This window comes from Manacus candei, unplaced genomic scaffold, assembly GCF_025592945.1.
Source record: "Manacus candei isolate 608988 ecotype Guabito, Panama unplaced genomic scaffold, ASM2559294v1 h1tg000018l, whole genome shotgun sequence".
NCBI lineage: Eukaryota > Metazoa > Chordata > Aves > Passeriformes > Pipridae > Manacus > Manacus candei.
In genome coordinates this window covers 7,768,252-7,782,960 of record NW_026138066.1, presented here as the reverse complement: position 1 = coordinate 7,782,960, position 14,709 = coordinate 7,768,252, and the positions used below count along the sequence as shown (strand labels likewise).

Below are 14,709 nucleotides of genomic sequence, written 5' to 3'. Positions count from 1 at the left end.
TGAGAGGTGTGACAGCTGTCTCTGCTGTCTCTGGGCTTAAGATAAAGAGAGGACTCTTGTCTGTGGCTGTTAGCTTAATATTTTCCACACTGATATTTTCCACACGGTGTTGTTGTTCAGCTTGGGTTTGCCTCTGGTACCGATGGACACCATTGCAGCACGTTTCTGTGGTTTTGTGAACCACACACCATGTTCGTACTGGTTCGAGACGAGACGGCTCCCCGTGTGACATTTCCAAAGAGCTCTTGGGGACCCCGAAGCAAAAGGGCCCCAAATCACTGAGAGTGTTATGCCTTTGGTATTCACAACCTAGGTTACTCACATACGAGACCACATGATCTCATCTTCCTGGAAGAAAGGTCCGGTTATCGCCAGATCTGACATCGAGCACTTCCTGCCGCAGTGTGTCACACATTCACACCCAGCATGGCTGCAAAAGCTGTCACCATTTTCACAAGGGGGGCAGAAAAGCCAGCAGGATGGTCCTCAGGGGCTTGCAGTAGGATCACTTCCAACTCTGCTTTCTGTTTTAGGTGGCTGAGGGAAGGGAGCAGGAAGGAAAGCTAAAGGTATATTGGTCCGAGCAAAGCTTTACCTAGTTCCCTATTTAGAAAAGCTGTTAATTGTTTCTCCCCATCCCAAAGGACAGAAGAACACTATAGATTACTTAATTTTTTTTTTATTTACAAAGAGGCAAGCCTTTTCTTTTGTACTCAGCAGCAAGATGTAATCAGGAAGAGTACATGGATGTCATTTGGCCATGCAGAGAGAAAATTAGAAAGGAGAAAGCCCAGTTGGAACTCAATCTAGCCACTGTCATAAGAGATAACAAAAATGTTTTTACAAATACATAAATAACAAAAAGAGAGTCAAGGAGAATCTCCATCCTTTATTTGATGTAGAGGGGGAACATTGCCACCAGGATGAGGCTGAACTACTTAATGCCTTCTTGGCCAGATGTCGTCAGGGTACCCAGCCCCCTGAGCTGGAAGACAGAGACACGGAGCAGAAAAAACCTCCTATAATCCAGGAAGAAGTAGTTAGTGACCAGCTGTGCCACTTAGACACTCACAAGTCCTTGTGGCCAGATGGAATACACCCAAGGGTACTGAGAGAGCTGGCAAAAGAGCTCATCAAGCCACTCTCCATCATTTACCAGTAGTACTGGGTAACCAGGAGGGTTCCAGATGACTGAAAGTTAGCCAGTGTGGCACACATCTGCAAAAAGGGTCGGAATGAGGATCCAGGGAACTACATGCCTGTCAACCTGTCCTTGGTGCCAGAGAAGGTCATGGAGCAGGTGACCTTGAGTGCCACCATGTGGCACGTGCGGGACAACCAGGGGATCAGGCCCAGTCAGCATGGGTTTGGGAAAGGAAGGTCCTGCTTAATCAACCTGATTTTCTTCTATGATAAGGTGACCCACTCAGTGGAAGAGGGAAAGACTGTGTATGTTGCCTACCTAAACTTTAGCAAAGCATTTTACACTGTCTCCCACATCATTCTCCTGGAGAAACTAGCAGCCCATGGTGTGGGTATATGTACTCTTTGCTGGGTAAAAAACTGTCTAGATGGCTGAGCCCAAAGAGTTATGGGGAATGGAGTTAAATCCAGTTAGCAGCTAGTCACTACTGGGGTTCCCCAGGGCTCAGTGTTGGGGCCAGTCCTGTTTAACATCTTTATCAATGACCTGGATGAGGAGATTGAGGGCTCCCTCAGTCAGCTGGCAGATGACACCAAGCTGGATGGGAGTGTTGATCTGATGAACAGTAGTATGGCTCTACAGAGGGATTTGGACAGGTTGTCTTGATGGGCTGAGGCCAATTGTAGAGGTTCAACAAGATGAAGTGCCAGATCCTGCACTTGGGTAACAACAACCCCGTGCAGTGTTACGGGCTTGGGGAAGAATGGTTGGAAAACTATGCAGCAGGAAAAGGATCTGGGGGTGTTGGTTGACAGCTGGCTGAACATGAGCCAGCAGTGTGCCCAGGTGGCCAGGAAGGCCAATGGCATCCTAGCCTGTACTGGAAATAGTGTGGCCAGCAGGACTAGTGAGGGGATTATCCCTCTGTACTTGGCACTGGTGAAGCTGCACCTCAAGTGCTGTGTCCAATTCTGGGCCCCTCACTACAAGAAAAACATTGGGGTGCTGGGGCATGTCCAGAGAAGGGCAAGGTTAGTGAAGGATCTGGAGCACAAGTCTTATGAGGAACAGCTGAGGGAGATGGGGTTGTTCAACCTGGAGAAAAGAAGGCTCAAGGGAGACCTTATTGCTCTCTACAGCTACCTGAAGGCAGTTGTGGCAATGTGGAGGTCAGTCTCTTCTCCCAGGTAACAAATGATAGGTCAAGATGAAATGGCCTCTAGTTGCACCAGGAGGAGTTCAGTTTGGGTATCAGGAAAAATGTCTTCACTGTTAAACATTGGGATAAACTCCCTAGGAAAGTGCTGGAGTTACAATCTTTGCAAGTGTTCAGAAAACAAGTAGACATGGCACTTTGTGATGGTTTAGTGAGAATGGTAGTACTCAGTCAAAGGTTGGACCTGATGATCTTGGAGATCTTTTCCAAGCTTAATGATTCTAGGAAGGAAAATTGAAAAGCTTATGAAGATCTACATGGGGACAAGATACCCACCAGTGCAACTAGGGTCCCTGGCCCATGTAAGATAGCAAATTACTCATCAGGGGCAAGGGATTCAGTGTCTCTTTTTGAAGTTCATCTTGGAAGATTCTCAAAGTACATGAAACAGCTGGGAAAGCCTTGCGCTTCCTTATCTGGGAAGCCGAGGGGTCTTCTTCACCTGTTGTCTCCTGGAGACAACAGAGTAGTCCACGTGTTGAGACAGGTAGTGAAGAAGCTGATGAGAGGAGAGGTACAGTTCCCACAGCCCTCTCAGCTACAGGCAGACTCAACTTCTTTGAGCAGCTCTTTTGAGGGGAAATCCAAGCCAGTAGGTGACCCTGTAGCTGGGACTCCTAATTACATTCAGGATGCATAATGCAAGGTCAGGTAACAGTGTAGGACCAGGACAAAGTGGAAGCTCGACGCTTGTTCAGACAGAGATAGGAAAGAATTAGTTTTGTTAACGCTCACAGGTGTGACAGAAGTACTAACAAGTTCAATATCCTTGAGTTTTGTGGTATAAATACTCTTAGAAAAACTCTTAGAGGAAGTCTAAGAACTCCTAGCATAGGGTGGTATTCTCCCACTGCTGAAAAGTCCAGACATATGGCAAGAAAGTGGACAGATGGTACAGATGTTGAACACAAGGATCGATGTAACCAGAACAACTTGTCTTCCTTTGCTTGCCACCTTTCCTCTGTGGTGTGTTGCTTTTTCTTAACCCAGATAAGTGCACGTAGAGGAAAAAGAAAAACAAAGTCTGTGCTATCTCCATTTTTTATGAGTGGATTGAAGTTTTCTTTTCAGTAAAGGTGCTGATTTGCGGGTTAGTTTTCTGGTCTCATTCATTGCATCTTTGCTACTAATTAGGTAATGGTTTCTCTTGAGCAATGGAAGGAATGGGCAGCACGGTTGTGATGTTTTCCACTAATACAGGATGTGGGATGAACTATTCTGCAATCAGCTTAAGGTAGTCAAGTAACTGTAGTTTGCCAGAAGGGCAGAGAGGCTTTCGATTTCATGAAAAATATTGTAGCAAGAATGGGAAATTGTGTGAGTTCTTTCTACTGCCATTATCAGAGCTGGAGGAAAGAAAGAGAGGGAGGGGAATTCCCCAGTATTTTTAACGCAATAATGGGGATTTCTTTTTTACACTGCACTGCTGACACAGTTGTGGCTCTGAGCTGACCTTGGGGACTCTAGTCTAAAGCTGGACTGATTAGTTTAGAATGTCATCTCTGATTAAAACCTGAAGTGGGGACACCATAGGAAAAAATCACACCCTTGGTCAGTCAGGAGGAGATGTCTTCATCCATTTCATCATCAGCCCCAGCACTGACTGGTAGTGATATTGTCCCCTGTACAAAACCTCATTTCCTCCTCTTCAGGCATTTCTCCCTCCCATTAGAGGTTTTCAGGCCAGAATAAGGCAAATGGACCATATGCCTGCTCAGCCTCAAAGCTGAGTTATATTTTATACCAAGTTGCAGAGCATGGAAATGCTGGCACAGCCTCCTACTGGGAGCTGGGAAGGGAAAAGCAAGGTGGTGTGGTTCGGGATGTTCCTTGAGCATTGTGAGAAGCATTTTCCATACCATCAGAGCCAATAATAACAGAAAACCAGGTTCACCTATGAAGATGAGTCTTTGCTGGCCTATGTTCTCCAGCCTCATTAATGAGCAGTCCCAATAGGTTTGCTACTGAAGTCCCATTCATGTCCTGAATAGAAAAACTGTCAATCTAGCCTTCCCTGAAGAGGTGGCTTTTACCATTTGTGGGTTTCCTCCAGACCAATTCTAGATCGAGCAATGGCTATACTGGCTTTGGAGGTCCTTCAGAGAAAGGTAGGAATCAGTGTTTGGGACCTGGCTGGAGAAGGCTGTTTTGCATGGATCCTCATCCTGTCTTTGCCTTAGAGGTGGAAGCTGGGAGAGAGAAGAGGTAGCATTTGCTGCTGGTGTACAGGGGTCAGCTGGAGGGTCTGCCTTCCCACTCCCCTCTGTTGCACTGATAGTATTGCTGTCATGCAGGTCCAGTGGATCGGGAAAGTCAGTGTTCAGCTGCTGGCACAGGGCCTCATCAGGTTGTGAAACTGCTTTGTCCATCACTTTATCATCCTGTTTCAGAGCTGGTGTTGGTGAGGTGCCTTCACTTGACCCAGAAGTAGCCATGGCCTGCTGGGCTTCACCTTCTGTCTCTCTCATGACGGAGCTGTTTTGGAAGCCCTGGGTTGCCTTGATACAATGAAAGAAGTTGCGGGGCAACATGGTCATGTCCTCTGCCAGTGAGCAGAGGTCTGGAGAGGGGAGAGCATGGTGAGACTTGCCATCCTTGCTGCCACTGCCCTCCTGAGTGAAAGGCTCGTAGGTGAAGTAGACCTGACAGGGCTCGATCTCAAAGGAGTTGGGAAGGTGGAAGAAGAAGTAACCTTGGTTGGTGAAGCAGCTGGATACAGAGTGCACACTGGTTTCTGAGGGAGGATCAGGAGTCAGGGATCCCTTGGAAAGTAGAACCCGGGATTCCTGGTCACTCTTCTGCATTACTTCGAGCACAGAGATCTCTGGGATTGTGCTGTTCACACAGTAGGAAGATGTGGAGAATGGGGAGGAGAGCCATTTCTAACGGGAAAGAAACACAGGAGAGAGAGTGAGAGAGAGACTGTGACACCCAAAGTATAGTACTCAGTGAGGAACAAAAGGTTTCTTTTCCTGAGTGACCACAACAATTAAGTGATCTGTTCTCTGTCCAAGCACCAGTTACCAGGAGGAAATTCATGACATTCATGATGTCTCATCTGTAGGATTTTCAGAGAGACTATGTCTTTCTGTCCCTTTGAAATCAAGAGTGGATCTTATAAGCCTATGTTTTTAAATTTCTGGAGCAGGGAATGGAAGACGGAGAATTAAACTGAAAGGAAGGAAAAAACAAAGAAGGAAAAAAGCCTTAGAAGACCATAAGATGAAGTGAAGGTGGAAACATGAAAAACAGTACTGAGGTGCATCTCATGCAATCTATTCCTAATATATCTACATGGCCATATGCAGATTTCTCATCTAAAGTGCTCTTCCAGGCCCCTTGTGTCTAATTTCCACATTCATCTGGTCAACATCCTGCAGTGCATCATTATCCTTAAAAATAAACTGGTTTTGATGACATCCAGCTTCATTGCCTTTATGGCCCATAAAGGCAATTTTTCAAGTTCTTTCTGCACTGATAAAGTGTCCTCAGTGCCTGCTGCACACCCCTGTTCCCCTGCTCTGCACTCTTTCCCTGTAGTTTAAGCTTTCTAAAGCTTTTTGCACTTAGGTTTTTTCAGAGCTTTGCTGTCTCTGGACCCTCTGCAGTTTGTTTCCATCTTTCTTAAAGCAAAATGCCCCTTGGGATCACCTCCCACGTCTTGCATCTGACACTCCCTTTAATACTGCACAGAATGGTAATTGTCTCCTTGCAGCTGCCCATACTCACAGTGAGACTAGGGGAAAGGAAAAAGTGGAGCGGAGGAAGAAGGGAAAGAGACAAGAATGCAGAAATTAGCTAAGTGCCACCCAGTGGGATGGCAATTCACATTAGGAACAGAGGAAAGGCTCACAGTTAGGAGGAGGGGATCACAGCAGGAAATCTGGGGAAGAGCTGGGCAGCCTAGGGCAAGCAGGAAGACACCAAAATGGGGTGGAAGGGGATCTTGAGAGGCCAATCTCCCTCCTGCAGGTCCCTTGTTTTCTCTCAGACTGCCCATTATGGAAGCAGGGTGCTGAGATTTGTGTGGTTTGCCATTTCTCAGTTCTGTAATTAGAGATGCCTCAGCTGAGTGTCAGGTTTAGAAGGTCAGAAAATAGAAGTCAAGCAGAGAACCCAGCAGCTGGTGCTACAGGCACAGATGTCGTGTGTGCACGTGTAGGTCTGACAGGCTATCTGTCCTGGGCATGTGCAGCTGGACACTCCTTCCCCTCATTTCTCCCTCCTGGAACCACGTGGTTCCATCCCCAGTTCAATACCTGAATGTCACCTCCGTGAAGCGAAACAAGTGGGGGAAAGAACTTCTCAGGATCTGGGATGTGAATCTTCAGGATCTTTTTAAGCCTTGACAAAAGAGAAGGAGAAGAACAAATGAAGCAGGGCCTGACCCTGATCTCTCTGTCACTGTGGAGGGGTAGGAGAGGGCATTGCAGCTCACAGGTAATAGTCCAGTATAGAGGAGAGGTAAAAAAGGAACAAGCCTGAACACTGTCCTTGCTTTTGAGTGGTCTGACATGCAGTAGCTGAGGAATGAGAGGTATAGAGATGAGACAGTTAAAGCTGGCATTGCAAAATACATTGCTCTCAGCATCTTTAGGGAAGGGCAACCACCACTTCACTGGTTTCTCCCATGCCTTGGCTGGTTGCTTTAACCTCTCCACCTGCCCCCTTAAGCCTCTGTCCTGATGACAAGCTGAGCAGGTTTCCCTTGTTTCCAAGCTCCAGCTGTTGTGAGCTACCCCTTCTTTGCTTTGCTGCCACCACAATGACTTGGAGGACCACCTGGCCTGAGCAGGACCATCACCAGCAAAGCTCTGCCACAGCTCTCTGCCCTCTTAGTAGGATGCTGCAATGGTATAGCTGGAGCACACTGGCTGTGCAAGCCATCTGAGTGAGTATGCCTTGCATCAGTACAGAGGCCTCTGCTTTACTGGAACCAGCGTGTTGTCATCCTGGGGCAGCATGAAGTGATCTAATCTGATCTTATGTTCCTCAGAGAGGTAGGCTGATCCTGTTATCTCTTTCCTGAAGCTTTGCTCTTAGGAAAGACCCTCCTGACCTCTGGAGGCAATCAGTGTACTCTCTGAAGCATTAGAAGTTGCTAGTTCTTGCATATAAACTACCTTACATCATTGCAGATGCTATTTTTATTCATGCATGTCTAATCTTTTCTTGCATCTTACCTCAGCATTATTCTCCATTCAAATCCCCTAGGCTAAGGAGGCCTTTTTAACTCTCTCTGTGCTGTACAGCTAGCACTTTCTCAACTTTGTGTTATGATCAGGGTAAAACAGTGACCAGTGACTTTCTCAGTATCCATCTTCCTTCAACATGGTTCTCTCTTTCCTTACAGAGAAACCACCCTGCTGCTTCATCCCTGGAAATATTTCTCCCTGCCCCCTGTCATGAACATCAGCACCCTGCTTCTTCACCCCTGATCCAAGATGGGAAAACCTGTAGCTATTTCTAACCGCATCATGCTGACAGGTCACTGTTCCTATTATTGCATGGGGTAACCTTGTGAGACACTTTCCATCCTGAATAAAAGCAATGCCTGGGTAAAAATGCTGGCAAAGAGATCTTTAAAGCATCATATAGAGGTTTATCAGTGTGTGAGGACTGCACAGACCAGGGAGAAGAAGAATTGTACTCCTCACTCAGGAGTTTTGCCTGCAGACCAAATGTCACCATGTCCTGCCTGAGCTCTTGCTGGAGTGTTTAAATGAGAAGGTAGTGGTACCTAGGCTTGCTTGGTCCTCGCTACTGAGAGAGTGCTCAACCCAGTGACCCGCTTTTGAAGAGGCAATTTTGATGCGTCTCTGCCAGGAAACACCACTCTAAGCCCTGGGCAGCAAATGTGCTGAGGTAGCTGTTTTAAATTTAGCCGGGACATGGCACCAGGTCACAGCAGTGTGGCACAGTACAACGATGGTGGTGAAACCACATCATCTTGGGTGGTGATATGTGTCCCCAGGCAAATGTTAGCCTCAAAAGGTTGGCCTATAAACCATATTTCAAAGTCATCCCTACCTTGACTTCTTACCAAGCGAAAAATAACCCAGATTTTGAGAATACATACAAGATACAGGAGAGGAACAGAGATGAAAATTTGATTCTCATTTACCATTTCAGGTTCCGTAAGTTAATAAGGAAGGCAGTCCCAATGATGACAAAGAGGAAAGTGCTCACTATAAGAGCTTGCAGGGCTGGCCAGGACGTTTCTGCAAGATGAGAAAGAACAAAGAAATTGCTGTGAAAATTTAACCAGGATTCTGGAGGTAGAACCTGCAGCCTTTTCATGGCTGTTCAAGGTGATCAAAATGAGCCTTTGTTATAATTTTATATACGATTACAGTATACAGAATTATAATATACAGGTCAGATACTTGAGTTCTGACATGTTGTGTAGGATGCCTTTGAGCTGATATGGGTTTCAGAGTCTAAGCATTGCTTAACAGATAACTTCAAGCTGAAGAGCTTGAACCCCCTGTTCATAACAGCACCACCACTAGGGTTTGCCATACATAAGGTATCACAGACTGCTGTTTGAAGTGTCCATCAACCTGTCTATCTCCTTGCAAAGGAAAGCAGGTTCTCCTCAAAACAGCTAAAGTGGGATTGGAGACTTGAAACAGCATTATGAGTCGGGGGGGAGACAGAGTCATAGGGTTCACAGGTCTCTGAGAAGGCAGAAGGACAAGGATGGTTAGGGATCAAGGGGTTGGCTTCTTTCTTTAGAGAGCTGTAGCAAAGCTTTAGAAGACTAGGAAGGTTACAGCTTTACACCATATTTTAGTACTTGGATTGTAGCGTTAGGAGAAAGAGACCGAGTTCCCACAGTACCAGGGCTGCCAGCACTCCTCAAATTTGTTTGGCATCATCTCAAACTTTTCTTAATCTGTCACTTTCAAACATATCTCCCCAATCCACCTTTGTTTGGTCTTGCTATTCTGGTGCCTGTTTCCCCCACCTGCCCCTCATTTCCATCCCTCATGTACCTTGGTCTGGGCATGCAGAGCATCTCTGGAGTAGTTTTTAGGGAATAGAGAAAAATAAAAGAAGGAGGAGACGTTTTTAGTACATTCTTTCTTTCCTTGTCCTTGAGATGCTACTCAGATCACTTTGACTCCTCTGCCTCGGGTATCCTGGTTATCTTTGGGTCTTGGTTGCTATGACAACTGGTTGCGGCTGTATCCTATTCACTGACATCACACACTGTCAAAATTTGATTGCCACAGCAACACAGTGCCCTTTCTAAACATAGCTCCTCTGTTTATATCAGCACCAGGCACAACAGGGAGGGCTTAAGCAGGGGCAGAGTGGGGGCGACATGAGAAGGAATAACATCTATCTGCTCAATTCGGAAAAAAAAATGACAGAGACCACAGCCAGTGACTCATCAAAGGGCACTATTTTTCAAGGCTGGAGGTTCATGCAGTGACTGATGCAAGTCTCAGCAGACCTTTTTGAGAGGGACTTAACATGCATGTAAGTCTGTCTCTTCCATTCTCCATGAGACTCTGCTTCTTAGGCTCAGGTGTCATTCAGTTTAGGAGCTGAGAGCTCTGTTTCACTGCATTTCACTGCATTTTACTGATTAGTACCTCCAGTGAACCGAGCCATTTTAGGAAGCTGGATGTATATTCCTAGGTAATGTTAGCATCTGGGAAAATGCCAGTCCTGGCCACTGCTTCTGCAGGTCAGACATATGGCCCCACTGCTCTGGAGAAGCAGTCCCTGATTTACACCTTGTGAATTTTGTCTGGCTTCTGGACGTCAGAGGGGCTTTGTTGGAGTCAGGGGGTCTTTGCCTTTAAACACTGCTGAACTGGTCTGACCTAACTGATTATGAGGGACAGGTTGTTTCCAACCTTTCTATTGCTCTTTGGCCAACACAGTACTCCCTACCCATTTTCCTTCAGCTTCCCAGCCTGCTTTGGCCCTTCTACCTTCTTTTCCCTGAGTCCCCATTTTCCCCTCCAAGTTAGACTACCTGACTGATCCTTATGGTCAGCATGTGTCGTCCACAGTATCGGCTTGCTCCAGTCACTCCACACGCCTTTGTAGGTGCTTCTGGCACTTGGCCTTGCACGGACAGCTGCCTCATATTTCGAGTTGGGTGAGAGTCTCTCAAAATTTGCCCACATCTGGTCATGTTCAATGGGCAAGTTCATGGCCTCCTGGGAGTAGGGCAAATTTAGAACATCATCAACACCCTGGTTTACAGCCTCATGTAGTCATCTTTTCCAAAGCCCTCAGAGAAGACCTGTCTCAAATTGCTACACCTTGTGCACTGCTTTTTCACCCTGGAGGAAAATTTTTCTTCACTTTGCTTTTTTTCATCCCTTTCAGGTCTGTCCTGGAACTGTCTGAATTTCTTTGCGACAGCACTGAGTAAAATGGGATCCCCATCTGCCTCCTTGTCATCACCAAACACTGGCAGCAGGTGACAGAGATAAAAGGGTGGGGGTTGTCATCCACTCTCCAGCTTCACTAAAACTGGTTTCATCCTGAAGAGAGGCCCAGGAGCAAGTCTTGGGTGATATAAAGAAGACCAGGATTAGTATGGTAACAGGTCCCAGTATCCCACTCTGTACTCACCTCCCAGGACTGACTCATGTTTCGGTACCGCACTTGGTATTCCCGCTCCCCATTCAAATAGTGAGAGGAAATATTCAGGCTCCATGTTAAGTTGGAGGTGTTTTCAGTTATGTTAACCAGATGAAGATTTCCTGGAGGTCTCAGCTTTACTGGAAAGAGAGAAGGAGTAGGGCTGATATCTCCACTCTGTCCATAGCAGGACTGCACGCCAAGCCCCATGACAGCAAGGCTGGTGTCTTGACTGTGCTCACAGACTCTAGCAAGCTACAGCCACATGAGAGAGTTCATGAATTCCCCCTCTCTGTTCCTCCTTTTCCCCCACTGTCACTAATTGCAAAAGGCCTATTGCCTCTGGGCTATGTTAAAGGCAGCTCCTCCTGTGAGCCTGTGAGAGTGGCCCCTGCAGTCAGTGCAATCAATCCATGGGGCCAAGCATCCTGTCTTATATGGGTGATCTGCATGGCAACTGCATGGATAGGAACAGAACATGGCTGGGGAGACAGTTGCTTCCCAGATGCTTTTTCAGAGAGCTACAGCCACAGGGATGGAGTTACATGGACTGTCTAGGCTGAATCTTCCTGATCCTTGACTCCAGCCGTGCCCTCTTATACCTCATCTCACAGCAGCTCTATTGGACATCTCCTTGAGACAGGTAAATTCACATATCCAGCAAAAAAATGTCCCAAGCAGATGTTTTGCTTTTGGATTAGTGAGGGGAATCCTTTCAGCAAAGACTGGTGCGTGCCAAAGCTGGCTTAAAGGAGGGTGGAAGCACACACCTAGTAGGAGAGCAAAGGAAGAGCTGCAAGACTCCTTGCAAAACATTTTTTGGAAGGGGAGCTGAGCTGCCATTGCCTGTTTGAAGCAGAACTTCTAGGGCAAAGCACTCTCATTTAACAGTGTCCCAGACACAGGACAGGACAGGATGGGATTGGCATGAATCTGCATGATAAAGGTGCAAGTGGCAGAAGTCAATGTGTTCCACCTGTACTCATAGCAGGGGACAAGCAAAAGACAGAAACCTAAAATCAGGTATGGGTATTGCATAGGGGTGGATGGGGAAGAAAAATTAACCATCCTTTCATGGGGAAGTTTCAGAAACTGGAAGACAGATGAGTACTCACTATTTGCAAGGGGACTGAAATTTTCTATTCTCGCAGGTACAGACTTATTCTCTCCAATCTGGCAATGGACAGACATGGCAAGACGGTCTGACCTGGTGAAGCATTGAGTCTGTAAGGAAAATTAACCACTAGTGACAATGAAGCCTCATGAATATGCATTCAAATTTCAAAGCATTGCCTGTGTATAAGATATTTAGGAATATTGGACAATAAATATGGAAGATATTTGTGGCTGAAAGGCATAAATCTCAGTGGTGAATGAGGAACCAAAGATTTATACTTTATGTAAGATTTATACTATATGTGGTCAGATGTTTTTGTGTACTGCAAGAAGGGCACAAACTAATGTGATATGCTAGTTTGCTAAGATTCCTATATGTGCTGACTAAGCAGTAAAAAAAGTTACTTTCTATGAGTGACATTTATTGAGAAAAATTCTTTTTACTAAATCATTTTATGTTCACTGGTAAGATTGAAACCATTTTAGCATTAAATGTTACACTTGAAATGGAATGATACTGAAGGACCACGTGCATCATACACTATTGAATAAGCAATAGGGAAATTAGCTTGATTAGAAAGAAGATTTTGGAACTATTTACCAACCCTGCAATTTGTCTTTGCGCATGATATGCAAATGTAAGAAAGCTTATCTATCATTAGAACTGGTTGTGGCTTTAACAATAAGGAGAATTAGCTCATATTTGGGTGGGCATTTTCTGAAATCACAGGGACTGCAGTAACTGGGTATGACTGAAGGAAGTACATAATGAGTCTAAAATAAGATTGATCCAAATAAAGAATAATACTTAGAAGGTTGGTATCACCATTAGCTCTAGTGATGTGTTGCTGTTGCATCTTGCAGCTGACACATCTAACCAGACTTCACAGTAGTTAATAATCTGGAAAATGATATTGACTTCTTCAAGGAAAATGAGATCAAGAGAGGACTTCAGAGCTGGTGGTGATGTCCTCCCTCCTCAGAGGAATGGGTTAGGGCCAAACCCAGCAAACTGAGACATGGGATACTGCATATGATCTGTCTGTCCTGCACCTTTTCTGCATAGTCAGGACAGCATGGCCCAGCTAACAATGAAGCCAATCCCTCTTGCAGTGGAACCCACAGGAGCAATGCATGTCAACAACACACAGCACCAAGCCCAACTCCAGAACTGGAGTCAGGGATTAGGTGTGGGCTTTTTATACTGCTCCTGAATGTCACACTCCTTTTACACCAAAATACACATAGAAATCTTTTCCACCTTGTCATTAGCTAGGCCATCCCAGATGAATTACTCACATTACTGTCTTGGCTGAAGGTCTTGATGCATCTCCTCAGTCCTCTCTTGTGTTCTGCCTTGAGTAATTCACAGTCCTTCTTGTTTTTTCCGGGTAAGGGAGATGACATGAGACTCAAGGTAGAGAACAACAATGAGCTAGGGAGGTTGTTTTGTATTTAGTCAAACATTATGTAACACTAAAGGGCTCTCAAAGCATTTTGCATCCTCATGTATTTGCTCAAAAGGTTGCAGCAAAGATTTAATCCTACTTGCTCTCCCCACTGCACCACTCAAACAAATTTTATGTGCTGGCACATGGAGAGTCAGTGCATCCCAGTTATTTCAGGCCAAAGATAACAGTAGATTTCCAGTTTCAAAGACTTTACAAAACTCTCTTCCTACCCTCGCTGCATCCTGTTGATATCAGAGGGCATGCAGAGCTGCCCACAACCGCACCCTGCAGCCCTGGAAGACAGGTGCCTTTTCCAGCCCCTCTAGGATTTACAGGTCTCCTTCAAACCACTGAAACTCCTGTAGGATCTCAGATACTGAGTAACATGTACCTTCTGAACCAAGTCACATCCCAGTCAGTGAGGACTGTACATCACACATGGCAGCACCACACCATGACCTCTCTTCTGCTCTGACAAGCAGCTGGACAGCCTAAGCTGAGCTATGGCATGGCGGGGGACAGGATGGGAGAGCATCTGTAGGGCTGCAGCTGAAGGGGTATCTGACTGAGGTCCCTGATCCAGCTGTAAGGTCAGATCAGGCCTGAAACTTGCTGAGAGTGGGGAAAGGTGTTGTCCTAGGGCCCCGGTCAAGGATGGTATAGTGACAAATCCAGCCCAAGTTCCAGCCCCAGCCTCTGTGATTCACACCCATGGAACAACATAAATGTTTTAGCTTTCTAGGTCCATGCACCAGGCCACAGGATATACTTGCCCATCTAACCCCATTGGAGGTGTCTCTATGACAGTCACAAGTAACCCACCCCCTGCCAGAATCACACTGAGCCTCTCCTGATGACAGGCACCCAGGGAAGTTCTGGGGTTGGTTGGTAAACCTCTTGACTAGAGATGTCTTATTAGGAAATGACACAGACTCAGCCAGCCTCCACTACAGCACTGGCCACACACCTCCCCTCTGCTGGGAGGCATATGGGAGAGGAAAACATCATGAACTGAGAGAGATAAAAGGGCCAGGAAAGGAAAGGGGGATAGTATTTTTCTTCATTTGTTCTTACCCAGGGTGAAACATTGCAGTTATTTCTGGCAATGGGCAAATGGCCTCTGCATAACTTCAAATCCACCCTTCTCCACCCCCATGTCTATACATCCTCCT

The 14,709-nt window shown here is 46.1% G+C and overlaps 1 protein-coding gene and 1 long non-coding RNA gene across 3 annotated transcripts in view; one reads left to right on the top strand and one right to left on the bottom strand.

Annotated features, from left to right (window-relative positions):
• Positions 1-564: 564 nt before the first annotated feature.
• Positions 565-14,709, bottom strand: part of IL2RB (interleukin 2 receptor subunit beta) — a 36,923-nt gene continuing 22,778 nt past the window's right edge. Inside the window, exons 4-10 of one of the 2 annotated variants that reach the window (XM_051785083.1) lie at positions 13,386-13,521; positions 12,086-12,194; positions 10,962-11,110; positions 10,354-10,540; positions 8,485-8,581; positions 6,620-6,704; positions 565-5,242 (exon numbers count right to left, since the gene is read on the bottom strand). In XM_051785083.1, coding sequence (XP_051641043.1) covers positions 4,421-5,242; positions 6,620-6,704; positions 8,485-8,581; positions 10,354-10,540; positions 10,962-11,110; positions 12,086-12,194; positions 13,386-13,521 — 1,585 coding nt within the window. In that variant the 3' untranslated portion in view covers positions 565-4,420. The remainder of the gene's footprint in view (positions 5,243-6,619; positions 6,705-8,484; positions 8,582-10,353; positions 10,541-10,961; positions 11,111-12,085; positions 12,195-13,385; positions 13,522-14,709) is intronic. The other variant, XM_051785084.1, reaches the window with a different exon arrangement.
• LOC127470040 (uncharacterized) lies at positions 9,663-12,230 on the top strand. Its single transcript, XR_007904146.1, has 3 exons — positions 9,663-9,848; positions 10,713-10,806; positions 12,122-12,230. It is a non-coding gene; the product is annotated as an uncharacterized LOC127470040 (long non-coding RNA).